Source organism: Hippopotamus amphibius, chromosome 9 (genome assembly GCF_030028045.1).
Source record: "Hippopotamus amphibius kiboko isolate mHipAmp2 chromosome 9, mHipAmp2.hap2, whole genome shotgun sequence".
NCBI classification, from domain to species: Eukaryota; Metazoa; Chordata; class Mammalia; order Artiodactyla; family Hippopotamidae; genus Hippopotamus; species Hippopotamus amphibius.
This window is the reverse complement of record NC_080194.1, coordinates 122,373,693-122,391,864: the sequence shown is the minus strand read 5'-3', so window position 1 is coordinate 122,391,864 and position 18,172 is coordinate 122,373,693. Positions and strand designations below refer to the sequence as shown.

The following is an 18,172-nucleotide window of genomic DNA, read 5'->3' as shown; positions in this document are numbered from 1 at the left end:
CACTCGCTCCCAATCTCCCCGAGTCTCGCTCCTCACGACCCGGACTCCAGAAGGATGGCTGCTCCCAGCGCGGTTCAAGGGAACAGGGCAGGGCCGGGGGGGGCGGAGTCAGGGCGCGGGAGCGGGGTGGGATAAGAATTAGAACTCTGGGCGGGGCAGTCAAGAAGTGTGTGGAATCAGTATTCGTGGGCGGGGCGGGGTCGGATCTGGGGGCGCGACTCAGAGTTCGGGGACTGGACAGAGTCCGGACGTGGGTGGAGTCTGAGCTGGGGTGGGGGAGGGCGTGGATGGAGTCGGATCTGGGGGTGGAGTCAGAGCTCGGGGGCGGGGTAGAGTCCAGGTGTATGTGGAATCTGAGTCTGGGAGAGGAGCGTGGGTGGAGTCGGACCTGTGGGCGGGATAGAGTCCGGGCGTGGGTGGAGTCGGCGATCGGGGGCGGGGTGGGGCGGGGCCAGCTCTCGGCGGGGGCGGGACCTGCTCTAACGGTCGCGCGCCTGTCCTCGCGCGAAGGTCGTGGAGCTGCTGGGCTGTGGGCAGACCGCGCTGTGGAGAAGCTGCCGAGCGCGGGTCGAGCGGGGGAGGCGGCGGGGCGGGGCCTGTGTGCGGCCCGCCGCTGTCCAGGCGCGAGGAGCATTTAGGGAGAGCTCCCGGGAGCAGCCGGCGCGGACGCCTGAGGTGAAGGCCAGTGGCGGCAGGAGGCTGGCCCCGCACGGCTGTGGGCGGCGGGCGGCGGGCTCTCGTCCTCTCCTGAGGGCAGGTTTCCGGACCGCGGCGTTCGCGTTGGGAACGGCCTTCCCTCCCGGCTGCCGGGTGGTGGCGAAGGCGAGGCCCGCGCCGAGCCCCTGGCCGGGTCCTAGCCGACCCTTGGGCCACCCGCGGCTCCCCGCTCGGTGGAGGCCGGCGGGTTGGGGTTCGTAGGACATGCCCGGATGCTAAGAGGGCAGATGACGTCGGCTTCCAGTCCAAACCCGCGGGGACACAGTCCCGTAGAAACACGGAGAACACCTCAGAGTGTGGTGGACGTCCGCGTTGGAGCGCGCCGCGTATAGACACGCGGCCGTAGTCATGCGGGATATCTACCCACGTCCTGCAGTGACGCGTAATAAATCCCCCCGAGACTGGTTTACGTTAGGGTTGGCGCTCTGTGTTGGACATTCTGTGTGTTTGGCAGATGCCTAAGGTCACAGGGTCACGGCATGCTTCAGAGCAGCCTCACTGCCTGAGAAACAGCCTTACCCGCCACCCACCCCTCTTTCCCCTTCCTGGGGGTAACTTGGGATGGTGTGGCATCTCTATAGTTTTGCCTTTTCTAGAATGTCATAGAGTTGGAATCTTCAGAATACCTTTTACAACGTGGAGTGAACAGGGAGAGTCGCATTTCACAGCAGGGTTTGAGAGGGACCGCTTTTAATCCCTGTTTGCCAGGCGCTGGACTTCTCACCTGTAAGGTGCAAACGTGTGAGGAGGACATGAAATTACAGACTTTGGGAAATGGTATTTGAATGCAAGTCATGCATGTTTCTCTCTTCCTTCCTTTCCTTCTTCCTTTCTTCCTTCTTTCCTTCCTTCCTTTCCTTCCTTTCTTCCCTCTCTTTCTTTCCTTCTTTCTTTCTCTTTCTTTCTCTTTCCCTCTCTCTCTTTGTCTCTGCCTCTCTCTTTCATTCTTTTCAAAGCAGGCTTTAGTTAGAAAATTTGAAACTACCTTGAAAGGTTACTAACAAGTGTTCTTCTGTCTCTATGCCAGGGAGTTCTCCAGTATGATGGTCTGTTGGTCAGTTTTCTTATGGACACCCCAGAGTGTTTGGTAGTCACCTAAAATTTCAAAATGCAGGGAGTTCCCTGGCGGTTCAATGATTAGGACTCAGCTCTTTCACTTTGGTGGCCCAGGTTCAATCCCTGGTTGCCCTTTAGGGAACTAAGATCCCACTAGCCTTGAGGTGCAGCCGGGGAGGGGGGTGATCTTAAAAAAATGCAAAATTTGCTGAGTTCCCATTGAGGCAGTAAAAGGAGTAAGAACTACTTTTTTGAATTGGATTTATAAAGATAATTGAATGACTCTTCCCTCTGTGAGAGATGACCAGTTTTGTCAAAGTTGTTAAAAAAAATCTTTGCTTTGTGATGAAAGCTTGGGGGTATTTCCATGTACAGAAGTAACCACATAAAGAGAACTTCTCTGTAGCAGCCCCAGCATAGGTCTGTAGAGTAAAATAGAAAATTATAGGACCATCATTGCTGAGCTCTTTGAAAACTCTATCTAGAATAGCAGGATACAAACTGTACTTGTTTGTATAATTTTAAATGCTGGATATAAATGTAAAATTAGCTGTTAACTAAAATTCTATTTATCCAAAAAATTAATTGTAGCAATATTATTCTCAAATTACAAATCAGGTTGATTTTAGGACTCATGCATTAATTTAGTCAATAAATAACCAGTAGCTACTATGCATGAGGCACTAAACTAGGCGCTATAGGACACAAAAGAGAGCAAGATGAGGCACAGCTCTGTCATCATGGACCCCACCCTGTAATGAGGGAGAAAGCACACAAGCAACAATTATGAATTAGAAATGCTGAGAGAGGGAATAGAGGCTGGGGGATACGTGAGGGAGGGTAGTGGGAAAGTCTTCTCTTTCAGACTTAAAGAATGCTGAAGATCCTGTCTTAGGAAGATCTGAGGGTGGGATTAGAGAGGATGCTCAAGGAGGAGAGAACTGTGTATGCCAGGTCCCCAAGTCCCATTTGTGGAAAGGAGAGCAGCCTCCGTAAATAAATTATTGTTGAACTGACAGGAATGGAAAGCACACACAGGAGGCACAAACACACATACTCCTTACTGCTCTGGGAGAATGTCAGCAAAGTTTATGACAATTGCCCCCTTCACCTCTCTGCTCACAACTCCTCCATCCTGGGCCCAGGACTCAAACTGACTCACTCTGGCCTGCTCGGAATTTGAGACCGTAACATCAAAATCAGAAAGTTGGTGGGGCTTGCCCTAAGGGTCTGACTGACACCCTCAGCTGATCTATGCACCAGACACCTTCTCAGAGCCAGCAGCTAGCAATGCCTCTTCCTTGTCTGGGTCCAGGGTCCCCTTCTCTTGAGGCAGAGCCACAGCGACAGTAAGGACCAAGCAATGCAGCTTTGTCCTCTGGAGGAAAGCTCCAGCAAGTAGCAGCATGAGGGGCTTGGGCCCTACCATGCCCTCATGAAACCTAGAGCAAGGGACCAGGAAGGTCCTGGGAGGAAGAGGCCAGGTCAGGCTGGGCTCTGGTCCAGCAGGAGGTTGCCCTTCAAAAGTAGGAGGAGGGCCTCAGAACTCAGGGAAGGGAATTTGGGAGACCTGGGTTGGGGGGCTGTCAGAGATGGTCATGGTGTATCTGGTGTCTGTAGTATAGGGCCAGCCTCATAATAGACACTCCATAATTATTACCTGTTACATTGCCACCATGTTACCTTAACTGGACTAGGTCCACCACCACCTCCTCTTTCCCTTTACCGTTATCAAGGATCTGGGTCAGTGGCCTTGAGGCTGTACATATCTAGTCCCACATCTGGCCCTCTGTTTTCATCGCTCCTTTCTGAGCCACCCCCCCCCCCATCCTGATTCAGGGCCTGATACATATCAGATACTCAACCCACATTGTTGAATGAATAAACAATGTATAAAACCAGGTAATTGCGGGCTTCTCTGGTGGCACAGTGGTTAAGAATCTGCCTGCCAATGCTGGGGACATGGGTTCGATCCCTGGGCCAGGAAGATCCCACATGCTGTGGAGCAGCTAAGCCTGTGCGCCGCAACTACTGAGCCTGCACTCTAGAGCCTGCTAGCCACAACTACTGAGCCCATGTGCTGCAACTACTGAAGCCCGAACACCTAGAGCCTGTGCTCCACAACAAAAGAAGCCACTGCAATGAGAAACCCTTGCACCGCAATGAACAGTAGCCCCCGCTCACCACAACTAGAGAAAGCCTGTATGCAGCAACAAAGACCCAGTGCAGCCAAAATAAATAAATAAACAAACAAACGAAAAAACCCCAGTAATTGCAGTACTCTAGACGAGGAATGACTGAGCTTTGGGCTGAGGAGATGGCATTGGAGATGGAGAAAAGGAGACATGGAAAATATATTTGGAAAGTGGAAGGGACAGTAGTTGCTGATGAATGGTGTAATCTCTGTATCACCATACTGAGCTCTTTCTTTCATGTTAATTTTGTATTTCTCAAAATGTTCACATAGAGAAGAAAGTTGTCATTTTTTTTGGTAGACAGACACTAAAGTATATCACCATATATTTTGAATAATAGTAGAAAGTAAAGGAACTTCAAAGAGTTCATGTGATGTCACTTGTAAGTAAATAAGAGATGTTAAGTGATGTAAAAATTTGGAGAACTCAATATGTAGATGGATAGTAGTTTTTTGGGGGTTTTTCTTTTTTTTTTTTTAATAAATTTATTTATTTATTTTTAAAGGGTAGGACTTTTTTTTTTATAATTTATTTTTTATTGGCTGTGTTTGGTTTTCATTGCTGTGTGCGGGCTTTCTCTAGTTGCGCCCAGCGGGGGCTACTCCTTGTTGTAGTGCACAGCTTCTCATTGCACTGACTTCTTTTGTTGCAGATCATGGGCTCTAGGCACACGGGCTCAGTAGTTGTGGTGCACGGGCTTAATTGCTCCCCGGCACGTGGGATCTTCCTGGCCCAGGGATCAAACAGTGTCCCCTGAATTGGCAGGCAGATCCTTAACCACTGCACCACCAGGGAAGTCCCACGGATAGTGTTTTTACACAAAATCTGGCTACTGAATAGTTTGTCCTCTCTAACTTCAAGTGTCTAGCGCTTGACAGGCTCTCAATAAATGTTTGTTGTGTGGATGGATGAATCTGTCAGGGTTTGGCAAGTATTTCAGAGACTAAAATTGCATAGTGAACCAGATCAGACTAGGACAAAGAATAAGTAGGACTTTAAAGCGCTTAATTCCCCCTTGTTTATTCTGGCTTGAATGAAGAAACTGCTACATTGGATAAGAATGAAAAGCAGTGTTCTTATCTGTCAAGAGCCTGTGGACATCTAGGCACCTTGTGTGCTTTATTTTGATTTCTCACAACAGCTCTGTAAGGTAGATATTATCCATATTTTGTGAATGAGGAAATTAAAACTCAGGAATTCAAAATCATATTTGACTAACCCCACAGTCTTCCTGAAACTTGTGTTATGTGACGTGTCTTGAAAGTGCAGCCTGTAGCTAAGGGCATTTGCTGTTAAAGAGGCCGTGTAACATGAAGTGAAACTGAGTAAATCTGCTAGTTTGGTGTAGCTGACAGTTGTTACTACAGTAAGACCTTTTCTAGTGATAATATTGAGGCACAAGCCACCATTTCTTTATTTGATGTGTATTGAGTGGTTTTTATGTGCAAGTTAGCATTGCAGTGCACACACACAAAAATATGTAAGATGCTACCTCTGCCCTGATGGAGCTTACCATCCAGAGATGAGGGTAAAATACTACCTATCCCCTTACACAGTGTAATTAAGTGCATGATTCGAGGTAGTCACAATAGAGTTTTGCTATTTTTTTTAAAGTAGGCTTTATGGCAATAAATATTTAAATCTGCAGATGTCCTACTGAATCATCTCTTATCTGAAACTCTACATTTGCAGGGTGTTCAAATATTGCTAAATTTTCTTTTTGAAAAATGAAAGTTAAAAATTAAAACCTAACTATATCATTCAAGACTTTAAAAGGATTTTTTGAAACATGCTTTTTACAGGTTGAATCTAACTTTACAGTTCACTATTGTAATATAAACTTTTCCCAAAGAATGAGTAGAATATCCAGTAATTTCCTAAATAAATTCTTTTTCAGTCTTGGAATTTTTCAAGGTTTATTTCAGTTGTTTACTTCATGCATCTAAATTATATTTTCTAAAATGCAGATAAAAGAATGGCTAACTCCATTGCATCAAAGAACTTTACTGCACTTTCAGATCTGCATCCAAATATGGCTAACCTGGTAGGTTTCAGTGGTGTAGTGGTTCTTTTGTTCCCTGTTGAAACTTTAGGTGGTAATATTACATTATGTTAACATTATTGATTTATTTCAACACTAATTGACAAGCATATAGATACTCATTGCATTAGTGATTGTTAGATATTGAACACTCCTAAACGTCTTTGTATTTATGCCAGCTAAATGAAAATTAGTCTTTCTTTTGTCTACAGATTAGGAGATTGTAGATATGACTAGCGATTGTTAAAAAATATCAAAAGTTTATTTGTATTATATTTAATTAAATATTTAATAAGGACTCAAATTTAGAACTATAAAATTAAAACATTTTTGTTCAGCAGTATCTATTCTCTAATCAAATTGTCCAAGCTATATAGTGACATAGTTGCTATTATGCTGCTTTTATGACATGAAGTTACATAAAAGATGTATATCTGAAATCATTATGTGAAAATTCATTTTAGGGGGAGGGGTTGTAGGGGAATCCATCATTTCAGATATGCCAAGATTGTTATTTATTTAAAAGAAATGTAGGTAGAATCATCTTATAAGGTGAAGAACTTATTGTAAAGCAATTATCATACTCCCATAGCTTTCCTACCCACAGCAGTCTGCTGTTTACATTTGGAATTTGCAAATCAGATTTCTTAAAATGGGATAAATCTACATATAACTTTAATAATTTGTAATTTAAACTTTATTAATGTTAGAAATAAGTATTGCTATTACAGTTTTTCTTGAAAGGTAAACTATTTGCTAATTGCCTCTTCACTTAGAAAATTTTACTCAATATTTCCTTTAGTTGTTTTCCTAACAGCATTCTGCACGCATATGGAATTTCAAGAAATAATAGCAGCGTGTCTAAATGTAAGAAGACTAGCTAATAGCTCAGCTCAGATGTGGTAGTCTTAAAAGCTTGAACATATTTTAAATGTAGCAGATTATTGCAAGGTTAAAATCAGTTGCTAGAATTAGTGATATAAATTCATTCTTTTGAAAAAGGTAGTTATTTTTATTTCTTAAAATTTTAAAAATATTTAATTTTCCTTTATTAGTCACTAAAGAGAACATTAAAAACTTTAAAGACATGTTAATATCTTTAAGGTTTAAAATGTAGGACTTTAGAGCTTAGATTTATTAGCAGCAATATGCAATCTATTGTTTTGTTACAATCTAATTTATGTTACTGTCCAGCATGTTTGCATTAAGAAGCTAAGCAATTTTATGTGGATTGTTAGAAAACCCTGTATAAAAGAAAGCTTTGAAGACCATGGCAAATTAAATTGCATTATACATGTGCTTTGAATGAATTCAGTAAAGATTGATAGCATAGGGCAGTTACTGTGCTCCACCTAGTGATTGAAAATAAAGTAGAAACATACTAAGTATTAAATGATTATATTTGTAATAGCAGTTAACTGTCTTATTACTTTGTACTATTCCTTGTGGAACTGAACATTTATGAAATTCTTTTAGATGTTTGTCTGGAATAAATACATTTAAATGGTTCCTAGTCAAAAATATTTGTTAGAGCCAGTAAAATATAACAAGTCCATGAAATTAAATTTACCATCTCCATCTGCGTTTAATATTCATCTTCTATAACCTTTTTGTTTTTCAGAAAATAATCGGCATAGTTATTGGAAAAACAGATGTCAAAGGCTTTCCAGACAGAAAAAGCTGAGTTCTATTTAACTCTTTGCTTCATTTTTCATCAACTGTGGCTTATGACTACAACAAAGTGTATTTAAGTGATTAAATTTCTCATGCCTGTTTAACTCCCTAAGAGCAATGGCCATGCTCTGTATTGCATGGTAAAGCACTTGATTTAAAGCCACATGTGTGAGGGCATTAAAACCATTTTTAATGGTTTTATTTTTTATTTCTAAAATGTAATTTTAAAACCTGTGTATACAGTACTAAAATGGCTAAATTGGTAAACTCATTAATATGTATCAATGTGTACTTATTGAGTACCTCCACTGTGTAAAACCTGGTGTAAAGGTAAGAGAGAGGGAAGTTGTAGTCTCATCATCCTCAATTATCAAAGGATGGATGTGGAGCTATATCAACTGGGCTCAGCACCAAGTCATCTGAGATCTATCCTATGTACAGCTGTGAAACTGGGGTAAATAAAGCTGAGATAAGAATTAAATGAGCTTGTACATGTATGGGTGTGTAATGCACAATAAGAACTGCATGTTAACTCTCAATATCAGCCCAAGAGATACAAGTACAAGTAAATCTCATAGAAAACAGAAAGTGATAAGGAGGAAGGTTTTCCAGCAGGGAAAATATGTGGAAAATACAGTTAAGTTTGACTTCAGTGCTTCTTATTGAGTTACTTGAACTGTGCAAGAATTTTGGGACTATGGAAACATAATCCAAGACTAAAATTGGATTTTTAAAATCAGCTGACCCTCAAACTTTTATAGTTTACAAGCAGAGAAACACTATAGAATGCCAAAAGTAGCAATTCACCATTATTATCTTTTAAAGCATCAATGCTTTTTATTAAAGGGTACAGTATAAGTCCTTCTATACAGCTTGAGGGAATCAGAGCTCTAGTCTGCCAGCCAGTAATTTTGACAGAAGAAGACAATTTTGTTTGAATCATCTAAGTAATTGTGGCGGTATTAATTGACTTATAGTGATAGATACCTTTATTTTTATTTTATTTTATATTATATTATATAATATTCTGTTGTTATTTTTGAGGTAAATAACAAAGATGTCATCTCCCACCCATACTTGTTACGTCTTCTCTTTACTTCATCATAATTAGTTAGATCAGAATTACCACTTGAATAGTGTGAGAAATTCTAAATCTCTGTTTTCTAAGCTGTAAAAGGAATAATTTGAAATATATCAATTAGAAAAGGTCAATATTTAAATATCTACTTAAATTACAACAATGAAATATAATTTTCACCTATTAGAATGTGAGAGTAGGGCACCATTTCTGTAGTGTTTGACTATTTTTTATAATTGTATGTACAGTATTCCTTTTTTGGAGAAGATATGCTTACTGACTTTAAAAAACATTATACGTATAACATATCAACAGACTGTCATAAAAAGTTCAAGCAGTAAAGTGGGTCATAGAGTAAAAAAGAGAAATTCTTCATTTAACCTTAAACTTTTCCCATCCCAGTCCCCACCCCAAAGGTAAGCACTAATCACAGTTCAATAGCTATCTATAATGTGCATTTGTAATTTAGGTTGTATTACTTTTTAAAAACTTTTAAAATTGAATTATAGTTGATGTATAATATTATAGAACTTATAGGTTACAATATCATGATTCACAATTTTTAAAGGTTATATTCCATTATAGTTATTATAAAATACTTGCTATATTCCACTTGTTGTATAGTATATCCTTGTAGCGCATTTTGTACCTAAAAGTTTGTATCAATCCCCTACCCTTATATTGCCCCTCTCTCCTTCCCTCTCCCCACTGGTCTGGTAACCACTAGTTTGTTCTCTATATCTGTGATTCTGCTTTTTTGTTATATTCACTAGTTTGTTGTATTTTTTAGATTCCACATATAAATGATATCATACAGTGTTTGCCTTTCCCTATCTGACTTATTTCACTTAGCATAATGCCCTCCAAGTCTATTCACGCTGCTGCAAATGGCAAAATGTCATTCTTTTTTCTTTTTATGGCTGAGTAATATTCCATTGTATGTGTGAGCGTGTGTGTGTATATGTATATATATCTCACAACTTCTTTATCTGTTCATCTGGTGATAGAAACTTAGGTTGCTTCTATGTCTTGGCAATTGTAAATAATGCTGCTTTGAACATTGCAGTGCATGTATCTTTTTGAATTAGTGTTTTTTTTTAAATAAATTTATTTATTTTATTGGCTGTGTTGGATCTTCGTTACTGCACACAGGCTTTCTATAGTTGTGGCGAGCGGGGGCTACTCTTCATTGCAGTGCGCAAGCTCCTCATTGAGGTGGCTTCTCTTGTTGCGGGGCATGGGCTCTAGGCGCATGGGCTTCAGTAGTTGCAGCACATGGGCTCAATAGTTGTGACTCATGGGCTCTAGAGCGCAGGCTCAACAGTTGTGGCACATGGGCTCAGTTGCTCTGTGGCATATGGGATCTTCCAGAAGCAGGGCTTGAACCCGTGTCCCCTGCATTGGCGGCGGATTCTTTTTTTTTTTTTTTAATTAATTAATTTATTTATTTTATTGGCTGTGTTGGGTCTTCTTTGCTGTGTGCGGGCTTTCTTTTTAGTTGCAGGTAGTGGGGGCTACTCTTCGTTGTGGTGCATGGGCTTCTCATTGCCGTGGCTTCTCTTGTTGCAGAGCACAGGCTCCAGGCATGTGAGCTTCAGTAGTTGCAGCATATGGGCTCAATAGTTGTGGCTCACAGGCTCCAAAGCACAGGCTCAATAGTTGTGGCACACAGGCCCAGCCGCTCCGTGGCATGTGGGATCCTCCCAGAGCAGGGCTCGAACCCATGTCCCCCACATTAGCAGGCGGATTCTCAACCACTGCACCACCTAGGAAGCCCTGGCAGGCGGATTCTTAACCACTGTGCAACCTAGGAAGTCCTGAATTAGTGTTTTTGTTTTTTTCAGATATATACTCAGAAGTGGAATTGCTGGGTCATTTGGTAGTTCTCTTTTTAGTGTTTTGAGGAAAAAACCTCCATACTGTTTTCCACAGTGGCTGCACCAAATTACATTCCCACCAACAGTGTACAAGGGTTCCACATTCTTGCCAACATTTGTTATTTGTGTTCTTTTTTTAAAAATTAATTTATTTATTGGCTGTGTTGGGTCTTTGTTGCTGTGCACAGGCTTTCTCTAGTTGCAGAGAGTGGGGGCTACTCTTCATTGTGGTGCACAGCCTTCTCATTGAGGTGGCTTCTCTTGTTGTGGAGCACAGGCTCTAGGTGCACGGGCTTCAGTAGTTGTGGCACACAGGCTTAGTTGCTCTGTGGCATGTGGGATCTTCCTAGACCAGGGATTGAACCCATGTCCCCTGCATTGGCAGGTGGATTCTTAACCACCGTGCCACCAGGGAAGTCCCAATTTGCGTTCTTTTTGATGATAGTCATTCTGACAGGTGTGAAGTGATAACTCACTGTGGTTTTGATTTGTATTCCCTTGATAATTAGTGATGTTGAGCATCTTCTTATGTGCCTGTTGACCATCTGCATTTCCTCTTTGGAAGACATTCTTCCTATTTTTTAGAAGGCAGAAGACAGTTCTTCTGCCTATTTTTTAAATTGGGTTGTTAGTTTTTTTGATGTTTAGTTGTATGAGCCGTTGACATATTTTGGCTTTAACCGCTTGCTGGTCATATCATTTCCAAATATTTTCTCCCATTCAATAGGTTGTCTTTTCATTTTGTCAATTGTTTCCTTTGCTGTGCAAAAAGTGCTTAGGTTTAATTAGGTTCCATTTGTTTATTTTTGCTTTTATTACCTTTATTTTAGAAATGGATCCAATAAAATATTGCTACAACTTATGTCAAAGAGTGTTCTGCCTATGTTTTCCTCTAGGATTTTTATGGTATCTGGTCTTACATTTAGGTCTTTAATACGTTTTGAGTTTATTTTTGTATATGGTATTAGAGAATGTTCTAATTTCATTCTTTTAAAAGTGTACTGTCCAGTTCTCCCAGCACCACTTATTGACGAGACTGTCTTTTCTCCATTGTATATTCTTGCCTCCTTTGTTGTAGATTAATTGACCATAAGTGCATGGGTTTATTTCTGGACTTGCTATCATGTTCCATTGATCTATGTGTCTGATTTTGTGCCAGTAGCATGCTGTTTTGTATTACTTAAAAAAAATTATTTGTTTATTTATTTATTTTATTCTTGGCTATGTCGGGTCTTAGTTGTAGCACTTGGGATCTTCCACTGTGGCACGGGGGCTTCTCTTTAGTTGTGGTGCACAGGCTCAGTAGTTGCAGTGCTCAGGCTTCGTTGCCCCATGGCATGTGGGATCTTATTTTCCTGACCAGGGATGGAACCCGTGTCCCCTGCATTGGAAGGTGGATTCCTAACCACTGGACCACCAGGGAAGTTCCTGTATTACTTTTTTAATTAGCAAAAACAATAAAGAAATTAAGTACTTGCTGATCCCTAGTAGTATCTTTTAGCAGCATGCATTTATTTGCTTTGAAATAATTTAGATCTGAATTATGACTTAGGTTAAAACAACAGTAAGAAACAAACAAACAAAACAACAGTAAGAGAGAAATGGAGAATCTAAGCTAATATCTGGATGGTTCAAGCCTGCGTGTCCTTTCCCTCCAAATATACAGATAACTGGGGAAAGGGAACAGAGGGGTCACAGTTAGGTGAGTTATTTACTTTGGCAGCTTTGAAATTCATAAAAGCATAACATTATAGAATTTATATCTGAAATAATATTTTATACCATGTGTTTGAGTGTTTTAGCATCATAATAATCATATTTGTTCATGTCCATCAACAGATAAATGGACAAAGAAAATGTGGTACATATATACAATGGAATATTACTCAGCTGTAAAAAGGAACAAAATTGGGACATTTGTAGAGATGTGGATAGACCTAGAGATTGTCATACAGAGTGAAGTGAGTCAGAAAGAGAAAAACAAGTATTAACACATATATGTGGACTGTAGAAAAATGGTACAAATCAACCAGTTTGCAAGGCAGAAATAGAGACACAGATGCAGAGAACAAACAAATGGACACCAAGTGGGGAAAGCGGGGTGAGGGGGTTGGGGTGGAATGAATTCGGAGATTGGGAATGCCATTTATACATTACTAATAAGAAAAAAAGATCAAATTGTACACTTTAAATATATGCAGTTTATTGTATGTCAATTGTATCTCAATAAAAGTTCTTAAAAAATAAAGTCTAAAAAAAATCATATTTGTTCAAAATTAAAACAAAACCTTTCATTTGAAAAATAAAAGCATTGGTTTTCCCTTAGATATTGGATCAGAAAGGTACACTTTCAGTTTCACCATTCGTGATTCACCAACCCATTTTGTAAATGCAACATCTTGGGGCAATGAAGACTACATCAGATCACTTTCTGACTGCTTTAGGGTTGGCGAGTGCGGTAAGTTGGCATTAATTCTTAAACTGTTTCTCTTACAGTATTATTCCCATGATATGTTTGTGGTAACTACACTGAGGGAGTCAAAATGAAATGACACAATTCTTATTCTCAAGAACCTTATCAGAAAAAAGTCAAGTGTTAAGAGTATAACACAAGGCATTCAGCATTTAGTTGAAACATACAAACATGATAATCACATATTTCTACTAGCTAGCTCTATGATCTTTGGTTTATTTCTACTTCACTTTGCATCACTCCCTCTTGTGGCTCTAATTGTTTATCTTTCTGTAAACATATAATAAGGATGCTAAATAGATTTTGATAAAAGATGATATTTGAATTTTTAATGGGATTTTAAGAAACCTTTAGTGTAAAATACCAAATCTTTCATATCCTCTACCCACCCCAATATCCCTCTGATGGTACAGTGTAGTATATTAAAAAGAAGAAGACTTTGAGAACAGGTAGATCTGAATTTAAATCCAGGTACCAACATTTATTTACATTGTGGCTTTGAGAAAATTTTTTAATCTTGTTGGGCCTCAACTATGAATTAATAGCCTATAGATTCTTGTGAATGTTAAATGAGATAGTCTGCTTGGTATAAAGTGTAGAACTTAGTCACTCAATAGATGACAGCTCTAGCCTCATACAAAAAACAAGAAAGCATGTATACCAACTCTTTTTCATGGCAGAAAAAAGAAGGGAAAGATTAACACAGATAATTAAACTACTTCTCTCTAATCTTGCAGTGTCAAGCAGCCTGTCATCCATACTAGTTACTTAGCACCCAATGATATTATTAATTTTCAGGATTATATGTAGTATCTCTCTAACTGAATAATAAGGTAATTGAACATATGGACTATGAAGGCAGAAAACTTTGCAAATGTCACAGGGCCTAGTACAAGCAGAAACATTTCTTGGATGACTGTCAGAACATTAGTTACATAGAGCTGAAGATATATTTTGGTATTAACCTATGTTCTATGCTGGTGGTGGTTGTGAGGATGAATGACATAAGGGATTTTAAAGGTGTAAATCTGATGATGCTTATAGAAGTAAATAAGATTTTGGTGTGGTAGAGTAAAAAGATTTTTTTTCCCACTGTGCAACCCGCTTTACTGCCTGCAGCCCACGGGCAGAGGCCAGACAATGGTTCTGCTCTGGCATGGGACACTGTGAGAGGCCTAGGGGGACGGGCCTGCGATTACAGGTTTTTGAATCAGAACAATTCTAATTCTAACTCTACTACTTTCTAGATATAGCACTTTAGGGAAGTTATTTAACCTCTGTAAACTTCAATTTCTTCATTTGGAAAAAGGGATGATAATGGGACGGTTGTGTGAGGAATTAGCAAAATGGAGCACAAAAAGTCTAACATAGACCATAGGAAATGGAAACCCTAAAATGTTAAGTCATAAAGCTGGTAAGTTGTGGGGCTCAAATCAGGACCCAGATTTTGCATTGCTCTTTCTAACTACCACTTATTGTTTTTGAGGACAACTGTAAATTGGGTGAAGCTCCATTAAAGTGTTTGTTTTATTTATTTATTTTGTTTGTTTGTTTGTTTGTTTGTTTGGCACACAGGCTTAGTTGCTCTGTGGCATGTGGGATCTTCCTGGAGCAGGGAACGAACCTGTGTCCCCTGCATTGGCAGGCGGATTCTTAACCACTGTGCCACCTAGGAAGCCCAAAGTGTTTGTTTTATAGAAGGGCATGTTGTAACCAAATCAGATGTTCAGTGTAACTCTTCAATAAAGTAATATTAATGTGGGTCATATGTTGGGATTTAAACACAGAGTATAAGAAATGTCATCTGAGATCAAACTGATTGTTCATACTGGATTCCATTGCTCACAGTGCCACAAGAAAATGGTTGTGAATGATATATAACACCAACTCAAAATTAGAAATGACATTGTAATGTTCATTGTTATATACACTTGTTTTTTAAATTTATCCTGTTACTTTTTGTAATAGCATCATATTTTCCCCTCTGTTTTAGTGATAATTGAAAATCCCCTGATCCAAAGAAAGGAATTAGAAAGAGAAGAGAAGTTCAGCCCTGCAACTCCTAGGTAAATCTAGCACAGAGGTCAACAATCTTTGTGCCAGAATGATTATTACTAATAAGTTTTTGCGTGTCAGATTAGCAGAGAGCTTACTAAAGGTGTATACTTCATTTTGAAAATTAGGAGTTAAATTCTGCTTCACAATATTTATCTTTGATTATGAAATAATTTACTTGACATAGGATCACATAAAAAATGTGTCTTTAGTACTTTGCTTCTCATTCTTAGATTTACAAAAATCTGACTCTAGTCACATTAAAGCTGAACAATGAAAAGATAAATCGTGGAAGTCATATCTCCACTTTTTCATCTCAATTTATAACTCTCGTCACATGCCTTACTATCTTAGTTCAGGTTCCCTGGAAGCAGAACCCAGAGGAGAATTTTTGTACAGATGATTTGAGGGAGAACGGTTACTTAGGAGCAGCCTGTAAAGATAGTGTTGGGGGGAAGCTGAGCAAAGAGGCAGGTTCAGCAGGAGCCCAGTCTCATCCTGACCCTGGTGGGAGCTCTGGAGCATGAATGGCACTTCAGAGTGGTACCCTACTAAAAAAAGGGGCCTGGGCTTTTGTACCCTGTATTTGCCCTGCAGAGAAGGGAGGGCTTAAAGGCATTTCTGGCTGAGGGCAAATCTCAAGAGAGAAGGGTATATTTGGTACACAGCTCTGGGTGAGTACGACAGTCTCTACTACATGTGCACCTGCACCCATTTTTCTGATCTCATCTTATAGGTCTCATTTCTCTGCATCTACATGGAGAGTCCTCTACTTTATGAACATCCTGGGCTCATTTTGCACTAACAGCATTGCGTGTTCACTTCCCTCTGCATAGAAAAATCTTATTTGCTCTTCTCCTCATTGAAGTGTCAGCTTAAGTGTCACCTCCTTAGATCTTCCCCACCTACGCTGTCTGTAGTAGCCCTTCCAGTCCCCATTACTAGGACTTCATCCTGCACACAGGGTTATATGTACCATCATAACCTTGATCACAATCTGAGCTTTTTTGATGAATTTTTCTTGTCTGTCTCCCTCTCATGTGAGATCATAGGTCTTGTGTGTCTTCCTCAGCATGGTACCCCTGTGCCTAGACTAGGGTCTGGCACATAACAGACTCTCAGTAAGTGTTTATGGAACAAATGCATGAATGAAGGGAGAGAAGAGGATTCTTGGCAGAGGGAACAAACTTGAAACCCCCTGGCCTTTTCCAGAACAGATGATAGTAGTTTGAACCTTATGAAACTGTTGATGTTTAAGTACTTTTTCCTCTAAAATGGCAGTTTCATAGTCTAGGAATATGATGTGGCTGGAATATAGGCAGGAGAACAGCAGGAGGAGAAGCTTGAGAGAGAAGCAGAGACACTTCACAGACAGCCTTGCTTGTTGTACCAACTTCATTCTTTGGTGATGGCTAGCCCAGAAGATCTTTGAGCTGGGAAATAATATATTCATATTTGTGGTTTAGGAAGATCACTTTGGCTACCTGAGGAGGATGGACTGTAGGAGAACAAAGCTTAGGAGACATGGCGATACTTTGGGTGAGAAGTGTTGAGGGAAACACCTAAAGCAGTAGCAGGGGAAGGAGGCGGGGGGTGGGGAGGGCCTGGATTAGAGGGCTAGAAAGAGACTCCATGGAGGACACTTTGGAGTCAATTGGCTGGAAGGGAAAGAGCACCTCAAGTTCAGTGTGTAAATATTGTGTATCTGTTCCTGCAGAGCACCACAGAGGTAAGGAAAGCATATAGGCAGGGCAGTCAGTGCCACAGAGATGGAAGTCACCCTTCCCCAACACACAATGTTTTAGAGTGCTTTTACACCCAGTTTTTACAGAGAAAGAAACTGAAACTCAGAGTATTGGGCAAGATCAGACTATTAGTGTGCTTAGAACTTGGACACAAATTAGTCTTTAAAACATTTTCTTAATGGAAAAACATTTTAGACAAAAATATTTTACAAAGTTTTTCAGTATTTCTAAGAGTGAAAAGTATAAATCTTCTTAATATAGTATTTAAAATATAGTTTAAGTTACAACCAAAATTTAACTGTGAACTTTGAAGTATTTTTCTATTAGAAACTCACTTGGTACTAACTTTTGGCGTGTGTTTTTGCAATTTAGCAGTTATAAACTGTTGCTCAGTGAGAATCACTCAACAGTAAAAGTTTGTTCCAGTTATGAAGTGGATGCCAAGCTACTTTCTTTGGTATACTTACCTGTTAAAGAGTCTTGTGATTATTATTCATTGGGTGACATTGTTGCAAATGGACACAGTCTTGATGGGAGAATTATTAATGTCCTTGCAGCTGTGAGGTCGGTAAGTTAAAACTCCAACAAAGCCAAGTTCAGTTTGGTGTGGGAGTTCTATCATTTTATTTGTGTTTGGAAAGTAATAATCAACTGGAGTAAAATTTCTTCTGTATTTTGATCCATCCTCAGTTGAATTTAGAAAATAACACTTCTCATTAAAGGGAAAGTAGCATTTTACCTGTGAATGAGTAGCAAAATTGTATTTGAATGTTAAATGCAACACACAGTCATAAACGATCCGCTATCTATATGAGAGCTTTTCATACTTGAGTTAAACAAAGGTACAAATAGAAAGGGTAGATTCATTGACTTGCAGATCTCCAGAAAGTTCTTTGAAGGGGAGTAAGTTGAATAAATCAAGGAATGAATTCAGAGCATGTTCTCAGAGCTATCCTGAGATGGGGGAGAGAGTGAGGAAGCGACGGTCAGGGCCCTGTGAGCTAGTGTATGGCATCCGGTGCTGAGAAGCAGGGCAGAATGACACTCCGTGGGGTGCCAGGGAGTGTCTTGCCATCCTTTGCTTCCACATCTTCCTCTTACCATTTATTGCAGCAAGTTTTGAACTCCATTGGACAGACTAGAGTCACTTGGCAGGGAGCAAATTTTCATCAAATAAAGTACATAAGTAAAAACAAAGGGGCAAGAACAATTCCTCAATATATGGAATGATGATAATCAGAAGACAAAAAAAAGGGAAATA

The 18,172-nt window shown here is 40.0% G+C and overlaps 1 protein-coding gene across 7 annotated transcripts in view; it reads left to right on the top strand.

The window, feature by feature from the left end:
- The first annotated feature begins 482 nt into the window (after positions 1–482).
- The window catches only part of MEIOB (meiosis specific with OB-fold), a 30,890-nt gene continuing 13,200 nt past the window's right edge, over positions 483–18,172 (top strand). For 6 of the 7 annotated variants that reach the window (XM_057750832.1, XM_057750833.1, XM_057750831.1 and 3 more), the window contains exons 1-6: positions 483–675; positions 5,936–6,012; positions 7,631–7,688; positions 12,965–13,096; positions 15,105–15,177; positions 17,284–17,479. In XM_057750832.1, coding sequence (XP_057606815.1) covers positions 5,944–6,012; positions 7,631–7,688; positions 12,965–13,096; positions 15,105–15,177; positions 17,284–17,479 — 528 coding nt within the window. In that variant the 5' untranslated portion in view covers positions 483–675; positions 5,936–5,943. Of the gene's footprint in view, positions 676–5,935; positions 6,013–7,630; positions 12,341–12,964; positions 13,097–15,104; positions 15,178–17,283; positions 17,480–18,172 lie in introns of those variants that run through there. The other variant, XM_057750829.1, reaches the window with a different exon arrangement.